This window comes from Dryobates pubescens, chromosome 20 (assembly GCF_014839835.1).
Source record: "Dryobates pubescens isolate bDryPub1 chromosome 20, bDryPub1.pri, whole genome shotgun sequence".
Lineage (NCBI taxonomy): Eukaryota > Metazoa > Chordata > Aves > Piciformes > Picidae > Dryobates > Dryobates pubescens.
The window spans coordinates 11774843-11789101 of record NC_071631.1 but is presented as its reverse complement, the minus strand read 5'-3'; the positions used below and the strand labels follow the sequence as shown (position 1 = coordinate 11789101).

The window sequence follows — 14259 nt, the reverse complement described above, 5'->3', positions numbered from 1 at the left end:
TTGGGGCTTGCGGGGAGGGGGGGGTGCGTGGTTAGTTTTGAGTCTGGGGGGCGTTAGCCCGGCTCGCTCCAGCAGGTGCCGGCCCGGGGGATGTTGGGAGGGGTAGGGCGGTTAGAGGGGTTTGGGGTGGATTGATGCGGGGGGTAATCGGCAGCATCGCCCCTCCCCTCACACGCGGTGCCGGCGCCGGCGCTGGGGCGAGCCGGGCCCGGGCGCGCACATGGCGCTGCGGAGCCGCCGGCAGAGACCGGCTCCAGCCGGTATATAAAGGGCTGGGAGCGAGCGCAGAGCAGCCGCCGCCGCGGGCAGCGGGAGCAGCAGCGGCCGGGGGCCGGCGGGCAGCGGGGCCGCCTACCTCTCGCCGCCGCCCCGGGTCGGTTACCCGCTTCGGTGGGTCGCCCGCCCGGTTGCCCACCCGCTTTGCCCCGGCCATGGGCAGCCCTTAAGCCCCGCAGCCACCAGCACCCAGCGCCGCCCGGTGAGTGGGCTCCGGAGCGGGGACTCCGGGGAAGGGAAAGTGGGAGGCTTTGTTTCCTATTTATTATTTTTAATTATTTTTATTATTTTGAATTTTTCCTTCTTTTTGGTCATTACTTCCCCCCCACCTTCCCTTTTTTTTTTTTTTCCCGCATCCCTTTATTTTTAGCTGGCGGCCGCGGAGTCGGTGCGGCGGTGGCAATGCAGAAATCAGGTCTGAAATGTTGGGAAAGTGATGCAGGGGGGAGGTGGGGGAAGGGGGGGGCACGCCGGGCCCCGCAGTTCTGCCATTTTAATTTTTAATTATTTTTTTTCCTTTCCTCCCCCCCCCCATCATAATTTCTTTCAGTTTTTTAAAAGGTACAGAACGTACGCCGGGGTTTGCGGTTTGATTTGTCTCTGTTGTTTTGGGGGTCTGGGGGGGTTATTTCTGTTTCAAACTAACGTGCTTCCTCCTAAGCTAATCCTTTCCCACCACCACTACTCCATGCCTTGTGCAGTGACACAGGAATTCAGTGCAGCCCCTCCGACTCTCCCCTTGCGGGGGGCGTTATCCAACCACTAACCACAAACTTTAGGCAAAGGCTCAGCCCCCACCTGGACATCCCCCACCAGTGATCCCGTTCCCTGCCCCTCGCCTAGCCCCGGGCATTCCCGGGGCGATGCTGGAGCCCACGCCTCGCTCCATCCCTCGGTAGAGCACCCCCCCGGGAGCCGCGCACCAGCCTTGCCCCACCATGCAGCGTCATGGAGGGGGTCAGCGGGGTGCTAAGACACCCTTAACCCCCCTTCCCCGCTTAAAACACCTCTTGGGTGTGCCCCTGCAGCACCCACGCCAGGCAGGCTCCCGTGGGGCCGCCCCCGGGTGGGCGCCGGTGCCGATGGCACCGGGAACGCCATGGACTCGCCTGGTCCTCGGCGATAAGTTCGGCGGTGGGATGGGGAAGCCTTTGGCGAGGCCGTTCTGCGTTCTTCTTGCCGACAAAGTCGGTGCCGATGGTCTGGAGTAGAAAATGGAGGAGGGAAATGCCGGCTGGCTACCGGGGAGGAAACGCGTCGCCTGCCAGAGCCGCAGGTTCATGCTGTGCCCGGGACACGCTATGCGTGGGGCGTCCAGGGGCCAGCAGCACTCAGGGGGGCTGCCCGTGGGCATCCCACTGTCCCCTCCCGGGGTGGGTGCTGGGGACGGACCCTGGCACTGTTTCTTCCTACCCTGTGCAGGTGTGGCCAGGAGCAGGACAAAACTGCCCCTGCACATCCACGGACCCCCCACGATTGACACGGAGCAGGGATGAAGACACACCACATGCCTCCCCCTCCCCTCCGCTCCATCTTACAGGATTGCCCCCTCCAGCCCTCTCGCAGCAGTCTCTTGCCCTGAGGGGTGGCTGTGACCCTGAGGACAGGATGGGAGTAGCAGAGGGAGTTGGTGGCTTCTGGGGTGTGACTTCCCCGTGTTGCTAGGAATTTGGGGGCTTGGAGCAGCCATTCTGGGGCACGGGTGGGTTACCGAGGATTTCCCCTCACCCTGAGTTTCTGATGGGTTTAGGACACTGCAAGGTGTGATGGTGAGGTGTGTCTGACCAACCCTGCAGCAGATGGGGGTGGCACTGCGGTGGCACTGGCCACTCCAGGGCAGGCACAGGGGTGGGGAAGGATGGGTGCTCCTGGGTGGGAATTCCTGCAGCTCCACCAGCCCACGCTGGGTCCCACGGTGGATCTTTCATGAACTGCATCCATCCACCCCCACACACCAGCTCTCGGGTGATGGGTTTTGCTGATGGGAACATTTTGCCCGGGTGCTGAGCAGAGAGATTCTGGTCCAGGGCTCAAAGGGCACTAGCAGAACCCAGCCCCACAGGCTGATAAAAGGAGAAACTTCAGCCCAACTCCTGCCGTTAATCCCTCAGCAGCACAGGGACGGACGGGCTGGTGGTGCCTGGTGGAGGTGAGACCTGCCAGGCCCTGCCTCTTCCATCAAGGATCACCCTCGCCTGACGCTTGGCTCCTTCTGCCACCCTGTTTTGCAGATCCAAAATGACTGTCAAAGCTGGAAGGATGCCGTGCGGCGCTCCCAACATTTATACTAAAGTGCCTGATGGAGGATGGGGTTGGACAGTTGCTTTTGCTTTCTTCTTTGTGGAAGCTCTAACCTATGGCATCTTAAAATCGTTTGGGGTCTTCTTCAACGACCTTATGGAAAGCTTTGATGAAACCAACAGCAGGATCTCCTGGATAATATCCATATGTGTGTTCGTGCAGACCTTCACAGGTAAGAGCCGCGAGGTTTTGTCAGGAGCACAAGGGGCAGTCTTGGATTCATGGAGCAGTTTGGGTTGGAAGGGACCTTAAAGATCATCCAGTTCCAACCCTCCTGCCACTGGCAGGGACACCTCACACTAGCCCAGGTTGCTCAAGGCCCCATTCCACCTGGCCTCGAACACCTCCAGGGAGGGGGCACCCACAACCTTTGGGCAACCTGTTCCAGTGTCTCACCACCCTCAGAGTGAAGAATTTCTTCCTATCTCCAGTCTAAATCTGCCCTCCTGAAGCTTCAATCCATTGCCACTCATCCTATCACAACAAACCTTTGTAAAAGTCATGCTGCTGACTCAGCAGGCGAGGACCTGATACCTGTGACTTTGGTGTCTCTAATGGCTCTGTTAAAAATGACAGCCACAAAGCCTATGGGCTGTGTGCTCCTGAAGTGCCAAGAAATGTCTTCTCTCAGCCCAGCAGTCCCTTTGAGCCCCAGCCTGTGTCCTTCTACGTGGTCCAGGGACATGGTCTGTGTTGCTGAGCCTGGCTTGGCTCTCATCAGTAAAGGGTGAAAACAAGAGTTTTGAAACCTAACTAGTGAAAAGAATAAGAAAGAACTTGGATCCTCACCAAGATCCACTGTGGTCTGTAAGGCATGTCCTGAGCTGCTCCTAGCCTCCTGACTTTCTCAGCACATCCTAAATGTTCTGAGGGGTGCAGTGCTCCAAGGATGGCTCTGCTGTGTGAGGCCAGCTGGCTGGGGAGGTGGCATGTCACAGGGTAGGGGTAGAGAAGAGCCTCTGAAGGAGACGGTAGCTGGTGAATTTGTTGAGTTGGGTATTGACCACAAGTTTCTTCCCCTCCTGCCCATCCAGCTCCTCTGTCAACAGTTCTCAGCAATCGCTTTGGTCACCGCTTGGTGGTGATGGCTGGCGGGGTGCTGATCAGCACCGGCATGGTCATCGCCTCCTTTGCCCGCACTGTTGTGGACATGTACGTCACCATCGGCCTCATCTCTGGTGAGTTCCGTTCCTCTACCTGCTGAACACTTCACCTCCTGCAAGCGTAGCTCTGCCCAGGGTTGTTTTTCCTCCCTGTGGCACTGGGAGTGCTTGCGAAACGCTGCTGCCCCTTCTGAGCTGACCTCACCCTCCTGCCAGAGGTGATGACCTGGGCTTAAAGCTTGGCTTCCTGGCCTGCCTCACCCTGAGGACCACCTCAAGGCTTGGTCCTGCAGTCCAAGTGCAGCTGTACTGATTGCTTCTGGGATTGCTCGGGCAATGAAAGCTGTTCATGGGGTTGAATCCTCTAACTTCTCCCAATTTTTTTTCTGATGGTTTTTCCTCTCTCCAGTCTGGCCTGGGTGTCCTGCTTATGTCCATGGCTGGGAGCTTGCTTTGCTTAGAGGAGCAACTGCTGCAGGCTCAAACCCTTTAAACAGATGAGGTCCTCAAAGTGGACCCTGCTTTCTATTGGGGAACAGAAGGCAGGTTTGGGAGGTTGGGTCTCTTGGTTTGATTTTTCTTTCTATTGGGTTTTTTTGAGGTTGTGGTTTGGGTTTTTTGGGTGTGTTGGTTTTTTGGGGGTTTTTTTCCCCTTCCAATCAAAGAAAATAACATTTTGGTTTCCCCAATGATTTTTTTTTTCCAGGGTGACTTGCTGAGTTGGCCGAAATGCTACTGTAATCTCACCACTGGGAAAGCTGACTTAACGTGTTCTTGCAGCGGTGTTTCCCTCTCCTTTCCTTGTTGTTATGGCAATTTTTGGCATTTATTCACAGGCCTTGGGTACTGCCTCTCTTTCCTCCCGACTGTCACCATCCTATCACAGTACTTTGACAAAAGACGTTCGCTGGTCACAGCAGTGGCATCTACAGGGGAATGTTTTGCTGTCTTCTCCTTTGCACCAGGTACAGTGCCCAGACGTTCTGAGCTCCTCCCTGCATGCCTCAAGCACAATGCTGCTCAAACCTCTTTTTTCCAAGCAAAAGGGAGCCAAAGGGGACCTTCTTCACATGAGTTGCTGAAGCCTATGGGTGGTTGCTCACATGCCTGTGAACAACTCAGGCAGGGTTACACATAGTCCCAGAGACTGGTTTAATGATGCCTGAGCTCTCCCCAGCATCTCCTGCCAGAGCAGGACCTGCCTCGCTGATATGCAGCCCAAAGGGTTCCCTATATAGATCTGGGAGGCTAAAAATAAGACTGAGAAACTTCAGCTATTTAAAACACAACTGCTCCTAAAGGTTAGTGAGCTCATGCATGGCCTGCTGCAGCCTCCTGGGGTCTAGTCGCCAGGGAGCATGGCCCTATCACTACTCTGCCACCACCTGTCCTCTGCCCTTCAGGTGGTGGTCTGCTGTGCACACTTGCTTTCAGCTATTACCTGTTGCAAAGCTGCTCTGATTGCAGATAAAGGTTTGTCATTAAGTAGTGACATGCACCTTTGAGTAGAGCTAAGAGACTTCCTCTAGTAGCTGGTTTCAGGGTGGGGTCAGCTGAGAGAGGAAACCTCAGTGTTGAGTGTGTTCTTGCTCACTAAAAATAATGTTCTTGTGCATCCCGAACTTGCTGGGATCTCAGAAGTGGCTGCTTAGAGGTTAGCTTCTGCTAGCTAGATGTGAAATGCAACTTCTAGCTTGTTTTGCTGCAGCTGGTAGCATGAGTATGGGTGCCAGACCGTGGGTTGGATGGACCAGAAGGGACCTCTTTAAGAGCTGAGGTGCTTGAGACCTTCCAGTGATGAGGCTCCAGTTTCTTTCCTAGTTGTAAATTCAAACAGCTCCTTGGTGTAGCTACAGGCTTTTAGTGACTTCTTCTTCTGCCCTCTTCCCTCAGTAATTACTGCTTTGAAGGAGAAGATTGGCTGGAGGTACAGCCTCCTTTCTGTTGGGATGTTACAGCTGAGCATTGTCATCTGTGGCTCGCTCCTGCGACCCATCATCATCAGAGAGCAAGAGGAGGAAGCAGCGAAAGCTCAGCCTCGGGAAGAGCCCACAGAGACAAAGTACATGCTTGAAAATGAACAAACACGCACCTCAATAGAGTCCATAGACTCAGGAGTAGAAATAACTACCTCACCCAGCAATGTGCCTGGAAAAACCAAAGCAGAGCCGAAAAGTGAAGAACCAAAGGAACACGTACAGATGTTTGTTGAAACTGACAGCACCCCTCCAGAACCAAAAACCAAACTCCTGGACTTCTCTGTGATGAAAGACTGTAGTTTTATCTGTTATGCATTCTTTGGCCTCTTTGCTACCCTGGGCTTCTTTGCTCCTTCCCTTTACATCATTCCCTTGAGCCTCAGCCTCGGCATCAGCAAAGACCACTCTGCCTACATCTTGTCAGCCATGGCGATCGCGGAAGTCTTCGGGAGGGTCTCGGCCGGTTGGGTGCTCAACAAGAAGCCCATCCGTAAGATCTACATCGAGCTCATCTGCGTCGTTCTGCTGTCTGTAGCGTTGTTTGCCTTCCCTTTTGCCTCTGAGTTCTGGGGCTTGATGACATGTAGCGTATTTTTTGGGTTCATGCTGGGAACGGTAGCAGGCACACACATCCCCCTCCTGGCAGAAGATGATGTGGTTGGCATTGAGAAGATGTCTTCGGCAGCTGGGGTCTATGTCTTCATTCAAAGCTTGGCTGGCTTGGCAGGACCACCCCTTGCAGGTAACCTTTCTTCCTTGGGTTGGTGGGGTTTTTTGGGTGTGTTTGGCAGCTATTGGTGCTGATGTCTAGAAAGTGTTCTGGCAGCGCTAGTGGTGTCCCAAAAGCCCTGCAACTAGTATGAGGGAACTCTCAGAGCCAGAAGCCTGCTGCATTGCAGCTCTGCAGAGTCCCACAGATGAGGCAGTCTCCACTGAGGAACCTTGGAGTGCAGGAAAAAGCTGCAGTGCTACCCTGATCCTGTTAGAAACCCAAAACTGGCATCACTTCAGGCTCTGGCGAGCGGCAGGAGCAGATCCTTCCACTGCGCGTTTCTGCCACACACTGCAGAGAGGAAGTCTTCAGCACAACAAACAGATGCTTGCTGCATCTTGGGCTTAGTGTCCCTGCAGTGCCCAAAGGCTTCTGACTTGCCTGGAGATATTGTGTACCCCTAGAATGTTTTACTTAAATACTTAGCTTCTGTTTGCCATTGAGCAGCTTCTGACTGCAGATAAAATGATGCAGAGGGACCTGGATTAGAGATCCTCTAGAGGGACAGATGAGGGAGAGGGAGAATCCTTTGTGGCTAATGGCTGGGAACGTGTTTTCTGTAGGTGTCTTAGTGGATACAACACAGAAGTACAGCTCAGCCTTCTACTCCTGTGCTGCTGGCACAGTCCTGGGTGCTGTGTTCCTGTCCCTGGTGAGACCCTGCAAGGTTGGGCTGTGCCAGCAGCGGCAGCAGGGCACAGAGGAGAGCACGGCAGCGGCTGTGGCGGTACCAGACCTGCCAGATGACTTTATTGAAATGGATATTGGGAAAGCTGAAAATTCAGGAAAAGCCTCTGAGAGTGCCCCATAAAAAGCCTGCTGCTCCTCCTCCACCTACCACAGTCGGCATAAGGCTGCAGGAAACGTCAGCTCTGCTCCACGTTTTAAAACCGACATTCTGAAGGGAATGTGGAATTTTAAATGTGAACAGCTGCCAGCAACATCTACTTTTCTTTTGTTTTAATTATTATTACTAGAAAGAACTTTCTTATTTCTGTTTTTAAACCAACAATGGAAAGCTCCATAGAAAATACAGATAGCCACACAAGAATAACATCTGCCTAGCATGAAGATGTGATGCACACTCCTGCTATCCTGATAACAACCATAGGTAAAGGTTCAACTGATCCCAGAAGAACTGACAACACCCAACAGCAGAAGCAGCTCAGCCTCTGACTGTCCTCACCCATCCCCTACCACAAATTCCACGCAGCCAATAAACTGATGATACCAAGTGGAGATGAGCATTTCCTACACCACCAGTAGTCAACTGAATCTTCTTCAGGAAGGACGTGGACTCGTGTTTTAGGTTTGAGGAGGGGGGTTAGGCTAGGTAGCTGACTTAAACCATTGCTAATTTTCTTCTAATTAACTTGAATGTCACAAATGCTGGGAAATTGGAGGCTCTGTGTGTCTTTATGGCCAGTTATTACTGCACATATACCATAAAGATCATTTTTCTTCTCCTGATTTGGTATGCATAGAACTGTTCTCTCTTGATCTGATGTACTGTTTCTAATTTAACTAGTATTTATTAATTTATTCTTAAGCTTGGTAAAGGAGGTTAGCTTAAAAGAACTGGAGAGGAAAAATCATCTTTTTGCATAACAAAGCTGACTTTTTAACATCAATCTCTCTACCACCTCTCTTGTATTGCTAGCTTGTGAAATTGTTGGGAAACTTAACTCTTACAGCATAGAGTGTAGCTGTTTTAAATAAGTAGGTCTTAGGTAACCCAGTTTTATTTAAAAAGGGGGGGGGGGGGGGGAAGAAACCACAACCAACCACCAAACTAATAAACTACACATCCAGCATCTCGTTCCACGAGGCCTCAGCTGCTATCAGTGGATCTGGCTCTGCTGCCAAAACCAGCCCACCCTGCAGGGAGGATTTGGCCCAGTATGTCTTAATGTATCCAAACCCTTTTCTACAGGTGCACAAGGAAATCTTTGCCACATCACCCCTGCCATGTTACCCAGCCCTTCATCACTCTACTCCTTATAGCTACCAGCTCTGGGGGACTCAGGGTGGCTGGTCACAGCTGTACCTTCTTCCCTAGCTGCTCTTGCTCTTCCAAAGTCAGCAGGAGGGTGCTGGGTTTGGGTGGGTTTTTTTTTTGCTGCTGACTTGGGTGAACCAGAGCCTGTGCACAGGGTTGAAGGCATGAAGGGAATAAAAGACAAGGTACTGGCTGTTCATTCAGTCCTAACAGGAGCAATTCCTCTTCACAGGTGACACAAGCTTGCTTACCCCACCTATATGCATCTTAACGCCTCTCGGCAACTCAGGGGGACAACTAACAAGTCTGTTCTGGTTTGGGAGGGGGTTAAAAAAAAAACCCACAAAACAACAGAACCCCAATCCCAAACCAACATTTCTGTGTGTTCTAAGTGGAAGTGGCATCATCATTCATTAACTGCTACGCTGACCTGTCTGTATTTTACCAGCCATAAGAAATGTGGGACAATCTGTTTGAAAACAACCTCTTTTGGGGGAAGGTGCTTGATTTGTTTTGTCTGTCTTTAGATGTCCAAAAAAAAAAATTAAAAAAAAAAAAAAACAGGAAAAAGAAAAGGGGAAAAAAAAAAAAAGAGGGGAAAAAAAAAAAAAGGAAAGAAACAGGCACTCTTGCAACCAAGTGGCTAAAGCAAATTCATCCTCACTGCCCGAGACCCTTGGGTCTTGTGTCCTTCCTCTGCCTCAGCACTTTATCACAGCCAGCAGAACCTTGCTGTGTTGCACCCAGGACTGGAAGAAGCCCTTAGAGAGTTTTGTGACTCTTCAGTGAGTAAATGAACAAAAGGTGATGATGATGATGTTGCATTAAGATGTGCTTTTCTTTTTTCTTTTTTTTTCTTTTTTTCTTTTTTCTTTTTTTTTTTTTTTTTTAGTAATTTATTGTTAATTTATGATACTTCAAGCTTCTTTTTTTTTGGGGGGGGTTCTCCTTTTCTGGTCAATGTTCTGTAGACGTGTCAGATGATCGAAGTCTTTGTGATTACAAGACCTCACTACAGCACTTTGCTATTACAACTCTGCTCGGAAGTGGAATTCAAGACCTCCAGGTTTTTTGTGTGTGTGGAAGCTCCCTGTTCTGCAGATTCACGAGGGTCTACTGTAACTTAAACAGTTTATATATCTTTTGGTTTGTTTTCTGTTTTACAACAATTTCCAGTACAGATCAAATAATAATGTTTGTCACTGACCTCACCCCTACGTTTCTGTTCCTGTCTGTAGCAGCATGAGCAGGGGAGCGAGTGAGTTTGTGTGTGTGTGTGGGCACAGAAGACCCAGAAGCAGGCTTTAATGTGTTCAAAGCAGGACTTAACTGATCTGTTTGTAACGTACCTAGTGGACTCTGGAAATCCTCTAAACCACTGAGTTTTGCAATAAACTTCTTTTTTTTTCCTTTTTTTTCCCTATTTTTTTCTCTCCCCTCCCCCCACCCCCCCCATTTATTGAGAAGAAAAAAAGAGAATGTAGACACTTTCCTCCTCACCCTTTTCCCTCTTTTCTGCCCTAGTGAAACCACACCTGCAATGCTGTGTCTAGTTTTGGGCTCCCCAATTCAAGAAAGACAGGGACCTGCTGGAGAGAGTCTAGCAGAGAGCTATGAGGGTGAAGGGACCTTAGTGTCTTCCTTATGAAGAAAGTCTGAGAGCCCTGGGGCTGTTTAGTCTTGAGAAGGCTGAAAAGGGATCTTCTCAACATCTATAAATATCTGAGGGGTGGGTGTCAAGGTGAATGGGCCAGGCTCTTTTTGCTGATGCCCAATGATGGGACAAGGAACAGTGGGTACAAGCTAGAACACAGGAGTTTCCACCGCAATGTGAGGAGAAACTTCTTTACTGTGGGGGTGCTGGAGCACTGGAGCAGGCTGCCCAGGGAGGTTGTGGAGTCTCCTCTGGAGACTTTTAAAACCCACCAGGATGTGTTCCTGTGTGACCTGCCCTAGGTGATCCTGCTCTGGCAGAGGGGTTGGTCTCAATGATCTCTGGAGGTCCCTTCCAACTCCTAATGCTCTGTGATTCTCCATCCCCAGGACAAGGCTGGGTTTATCTCAGGATCTGGCCACCACTTCCCCTCCCTGAAGGGCTCTCTCTCAGCGTGGCTGTCACATGCTGTTTCCTCAGCCCCAAGCAGCAGTGTTTACCCTGCAAATTGGGCAATCCTACGTTCTTCTAAATGAGTTGCTTGGAAGCTGGTAGATTAGTGCTGACCTCAAGGGTTCTCTTGTAAACCCTTACCCAGGGAGGCCTGATTAGAAGGAGCCTTTTCTTCCTCTGATTGGTGACTGAATTGGTGGCACTTGGGAACATTATCCTCATGTCTTCAAGAAGCATGCAATCATGTAATTATTTTATCATCTCTGAATTCCAGGACACTTTTCTCCATGCCAGGGAGGGCGGCTCATGTATCAGAAATCAAGCTACTAAATAGCAGGGTAGTCACACTCTAAAAGGCAATTTTCTCTCCTTCAAACCTTATTTCTTTTTATACCAGCTGAGATACACCCTCCCCTGCTCAGAGCCATAGAATCATTAAGGTTGGGAAAGACCTCTAAGATCAAGCCCAACTGTCTACCCAACACCACCATGGCCACTAAAGCATGTCCCAAAGTGTCATGTCCACACATTTCAGGGATGGTGACTCCACCATCTCCCTGGGCCACCTGTTCCAATGCCTGACCACACCTGCAGCAACGAAACTTTTCCTAATCTCCAACCTAAACCTCCCCTGGTGCAACTTGAGGCCATTTCTACCCCCATCACCAAACCCTGCAAGGAGTAACATTGCCACGCTGCTTAACTCCAAATGCCTCTACAGGGAGAAGATGATCTAGTGGAGGATGCCCCTGCTTACTGCAGAGGGGGCTGGACTAGATGAACTTGAGAGGTCCCTTCCAACCCAGACTATGATTCTATGATTTGTAAGTGAACTTACTGAAGGAATCCTCAGGCCACAGATCTGATTAAGGACAGTTTGTTTCCATTCTGGTTGCAAAAGTCCTAGAACAGGGTCGTGATCACACACGCAAGTGGCACAGCCTTAACGCAAATACCAAAGTCCTGGGAAGCTAATCTGCATCCAAGTTTGACTCTGGCTCAACAGCAACAGTGAACAAACATTTGCAACAGCTTCCTCAAAAAACACCTTCCTTCCCCCACCTAAGAAAAGCCTTACAAAGGCCCTGCACACTGCTCACGTAAATAAAAAGCCCATAAAACTGGAACAACTATCAGATGTCTTCCTGCACAGGAAGAATTCTGAGTACTTTTTCCCACCTGGTATAAATTAATTGCTCATGACCTCCTGTTCCCCTGCTACAAAGGCATTAAAGGCCAGAAAGAAAATAGGATTAAATAATTTACTTTTATTGGGCAGCGCTGCCTGTCTACTTGGTACCAGTAAATAAAAGGACAGCGTGGGGTAGGACTCACTCCTGCAAGCTTTGCTGCTGCTATTCCTCTCCAAAGTGGTTGTATAAACTCTTGTAGTCAATGAAGCCAGTGCCAGCCAAATGTAAATAAAGGAAATTACACAAGGTCAGCTCACAGAAGGACAGAAAGCCCTCAGACCATGGGTATCTGTCCCCTTCTGCTCTCCAGCAGCTCTGGTTGGTGGTTTGGGGTCTTTTTTCAAAGCAACAATAACACCACCACCATTTTTCCATTTGAAATGAAAAGGAAGGGCAACCTCCTCCTCTTTTTTTGTTTTCCCACTCCTGTTAGATAAGCTGACATCAGGTACTTAAGGGGACAAACGAATCTTTAAAAATAGCTGGTCTGGGAAAAAAAGAAATAAAGTAGGTGCTTACAAAACAACTCGAGTGTTTTAATGCTTCCCTTCAGATGTTACTTGTTAGCATCTGAGATCATCATTTTCCAGCTGCCCATAGTAAACATGACCTGAATTTTGACAATGATGCAAGCCCAAGCAGCAGTCTTCCTCCTGGCCTCTCCAGAGCTCCTTCACAGGTTTGCTTGAAGAAAATATCCCTTGGACTCCTGGCTTGGTGTGAAGGCTGAGAGAGAAAAGCACTGCTGCCCACAGCAGATATTTTGTACTTGATATCCACACCAAAGGACAGGACCTTCCAGTAGCTGAAGGAGGCTACAGGAAAGCTGGAGAGGGACTGTTTATAAGGGGCTGTGGTGATAGGACAAGAAGCAATGGTTTGAAACTAGAGCAGGGGAGTTTTAGACTGGGCATTAGGAAGAAGTTCTTTACTCTGAGAGTGGTGGGATACTGGAAGAGGTTGCCCAGAGAAATTGTGGATACCCCCTCCCTGGAAGTGTTTATGACCAGGTTGGATGAGGCCTTGAACAACCTGGGCTAGTCCCCGCCTGTGGCAGGGGGGTTGGAACTGGATGATCTTTAAAGTCCCTTCTAACTCAACCCTGTTTTCCACCAGGACACCTCACCAGTTGTGTGGGAAAGGCTCCTGGGTATCCCAAGAAGCCATCAGTTGGAGCAGTTGGTTTGCAGCCTCCAGGTGATCTCGAGGGATCCCAGCAGCAAAACACAGGGAGTTTCCCCCTCCCTGGTTCCATTCCCATGGACTTTTACTTGCAGGATTTGCAAACTAGCACGAAGCTCGCTCTTGCAAATTGCAGTTAACTCACCCAATAAATCAAACTCAATCCCCCACCCTCCTTCCTCCTGCAGTTGTCAAGCTCCAGTTACAACAATTTGTGGTAAAATATTACTCACCAGCCCTTTGGCCCGTGAGAGCAAGCTCTGCCTCTGTAAAGACAGCCCCCTAAATCACTGCTTTGTCACAGAAGCCACAAGCATCACCAAAAGACTTATTACAGGCAGGCGTTATGAGAGCAAGGCTGAGCAGACAATAGTTTTCCTCACTTCCTTTTTGTCAGAGCTTTCATTAATGTCATGAACCTCTTTTGCTACTTGATCTGCTGCTGGCTGCTTGCTGCAGTCAGCCTAGCAGAGAAATGGCCCAAACCAGCCCCAAAGAGCCTGAGCATCACCCTCTGCTCCTGCTTCAGGGACCTGTCTCCCAGCACTGCTGGTGCCCACTGTCCTGCTGCATTAATTCACTTTAATCTCCACCAGCTTGTGCTGTGGAAAGTCACCAAAATTAGGCATTTTAAGCACTTCAAGGTTTTTGCATTTTGCTGTTGATGTGGCTGGGGTTTTGAGTTTGTTGGCCTTTTTTTTTTTCCCCTTAGATGTTGCAAAATGAGACAAAGACCCAAAACCAGCAGTGAAGAGAGAAGGCTGTTTGGGAGCCTACACAGAATCATTGAGACTGGAATAGACCTCTGAGATCATCAAGTCCAGCCTATGACCTAACACCACCACACCTGGGCTTTGAGACATGCACGGGAACAGGGGGGCACAAGGCAGCCAGCACCAGCATTGCCAGGGGGGCTTTCCACTCCCACTGCTGCCCATGCTCCTGCCTATGCCAAGCAGCCTCTTAAACCCCTGCTCAGCACCCTCCCAAAACCTTGCTGAGCACCCTCTTAACACCATCCTGGGTCAGCTCCTCTCACAGTGTCCTAACTCCCAGCTCAGCAACCTCTACACACGGTCCCTGGTCCATCTCCATACCATGTGTGGTGGGAGGAAGGTTTCCTACAGAAGGCATAAACCAACTGTAGATTAAAGACCAAACAACAGTGATGGGTGCACAGATTCCCTGAAGGACAGGAAGACACTAGACAAGGTCTGCCTCTGACACTGCCACGCAGACAAATGAGCCACTGAAGCCCTTTACCCACTCGACCAAAGTAACCCAAACCCCTCTCCTTGCAGGTCTGCCTCCCTGCCTCTCTCTACCAGTGGTGACCACACCGTGGCT

General features: G+C 50.3%; 1 protein-coding gene across 2 annotated transcripts; it reads left to right on the top strand.

Moving 5' to 3' along the window:
* The first annotated feature begins 265 nt into the window (after positions 1–265).
* On the top strand, positions 266–8191 carry SLC16A6 (solute carrier family 16 member 6). 2 transcript variants are annotated; one of them, XM_054170537.1, is made up of 6 exons: positions 266–478; positions 2508–2749; positions 3612–3755; positions 4517–4645; positions 5574–6401; positions 6995–8191. In XM_054170537.1, the coding sequence occupies exons 2-6, from the start codon at positions 2515–2517 to the stop codon at positions 7240–7242; spliced, it is 1584 nt and encodes a 527-aa protein (XP_054026512.1). In that variant the 5' UTR covers positions 266–478; positions 2508–2514; the 3' UTR covers positions 7243–8191. The 2 variants fall into 2 exon arrangements, with proteins under 2 accessions (XP_054026512.1, XP_054026513.1); XM_054170538.1 differs by lacking the exon at positions 266–478 and adding an exon at positions 632–691.
* The last annotated feature ends 6068 nt before the right edge of the window (positions 8192–14259 follow it).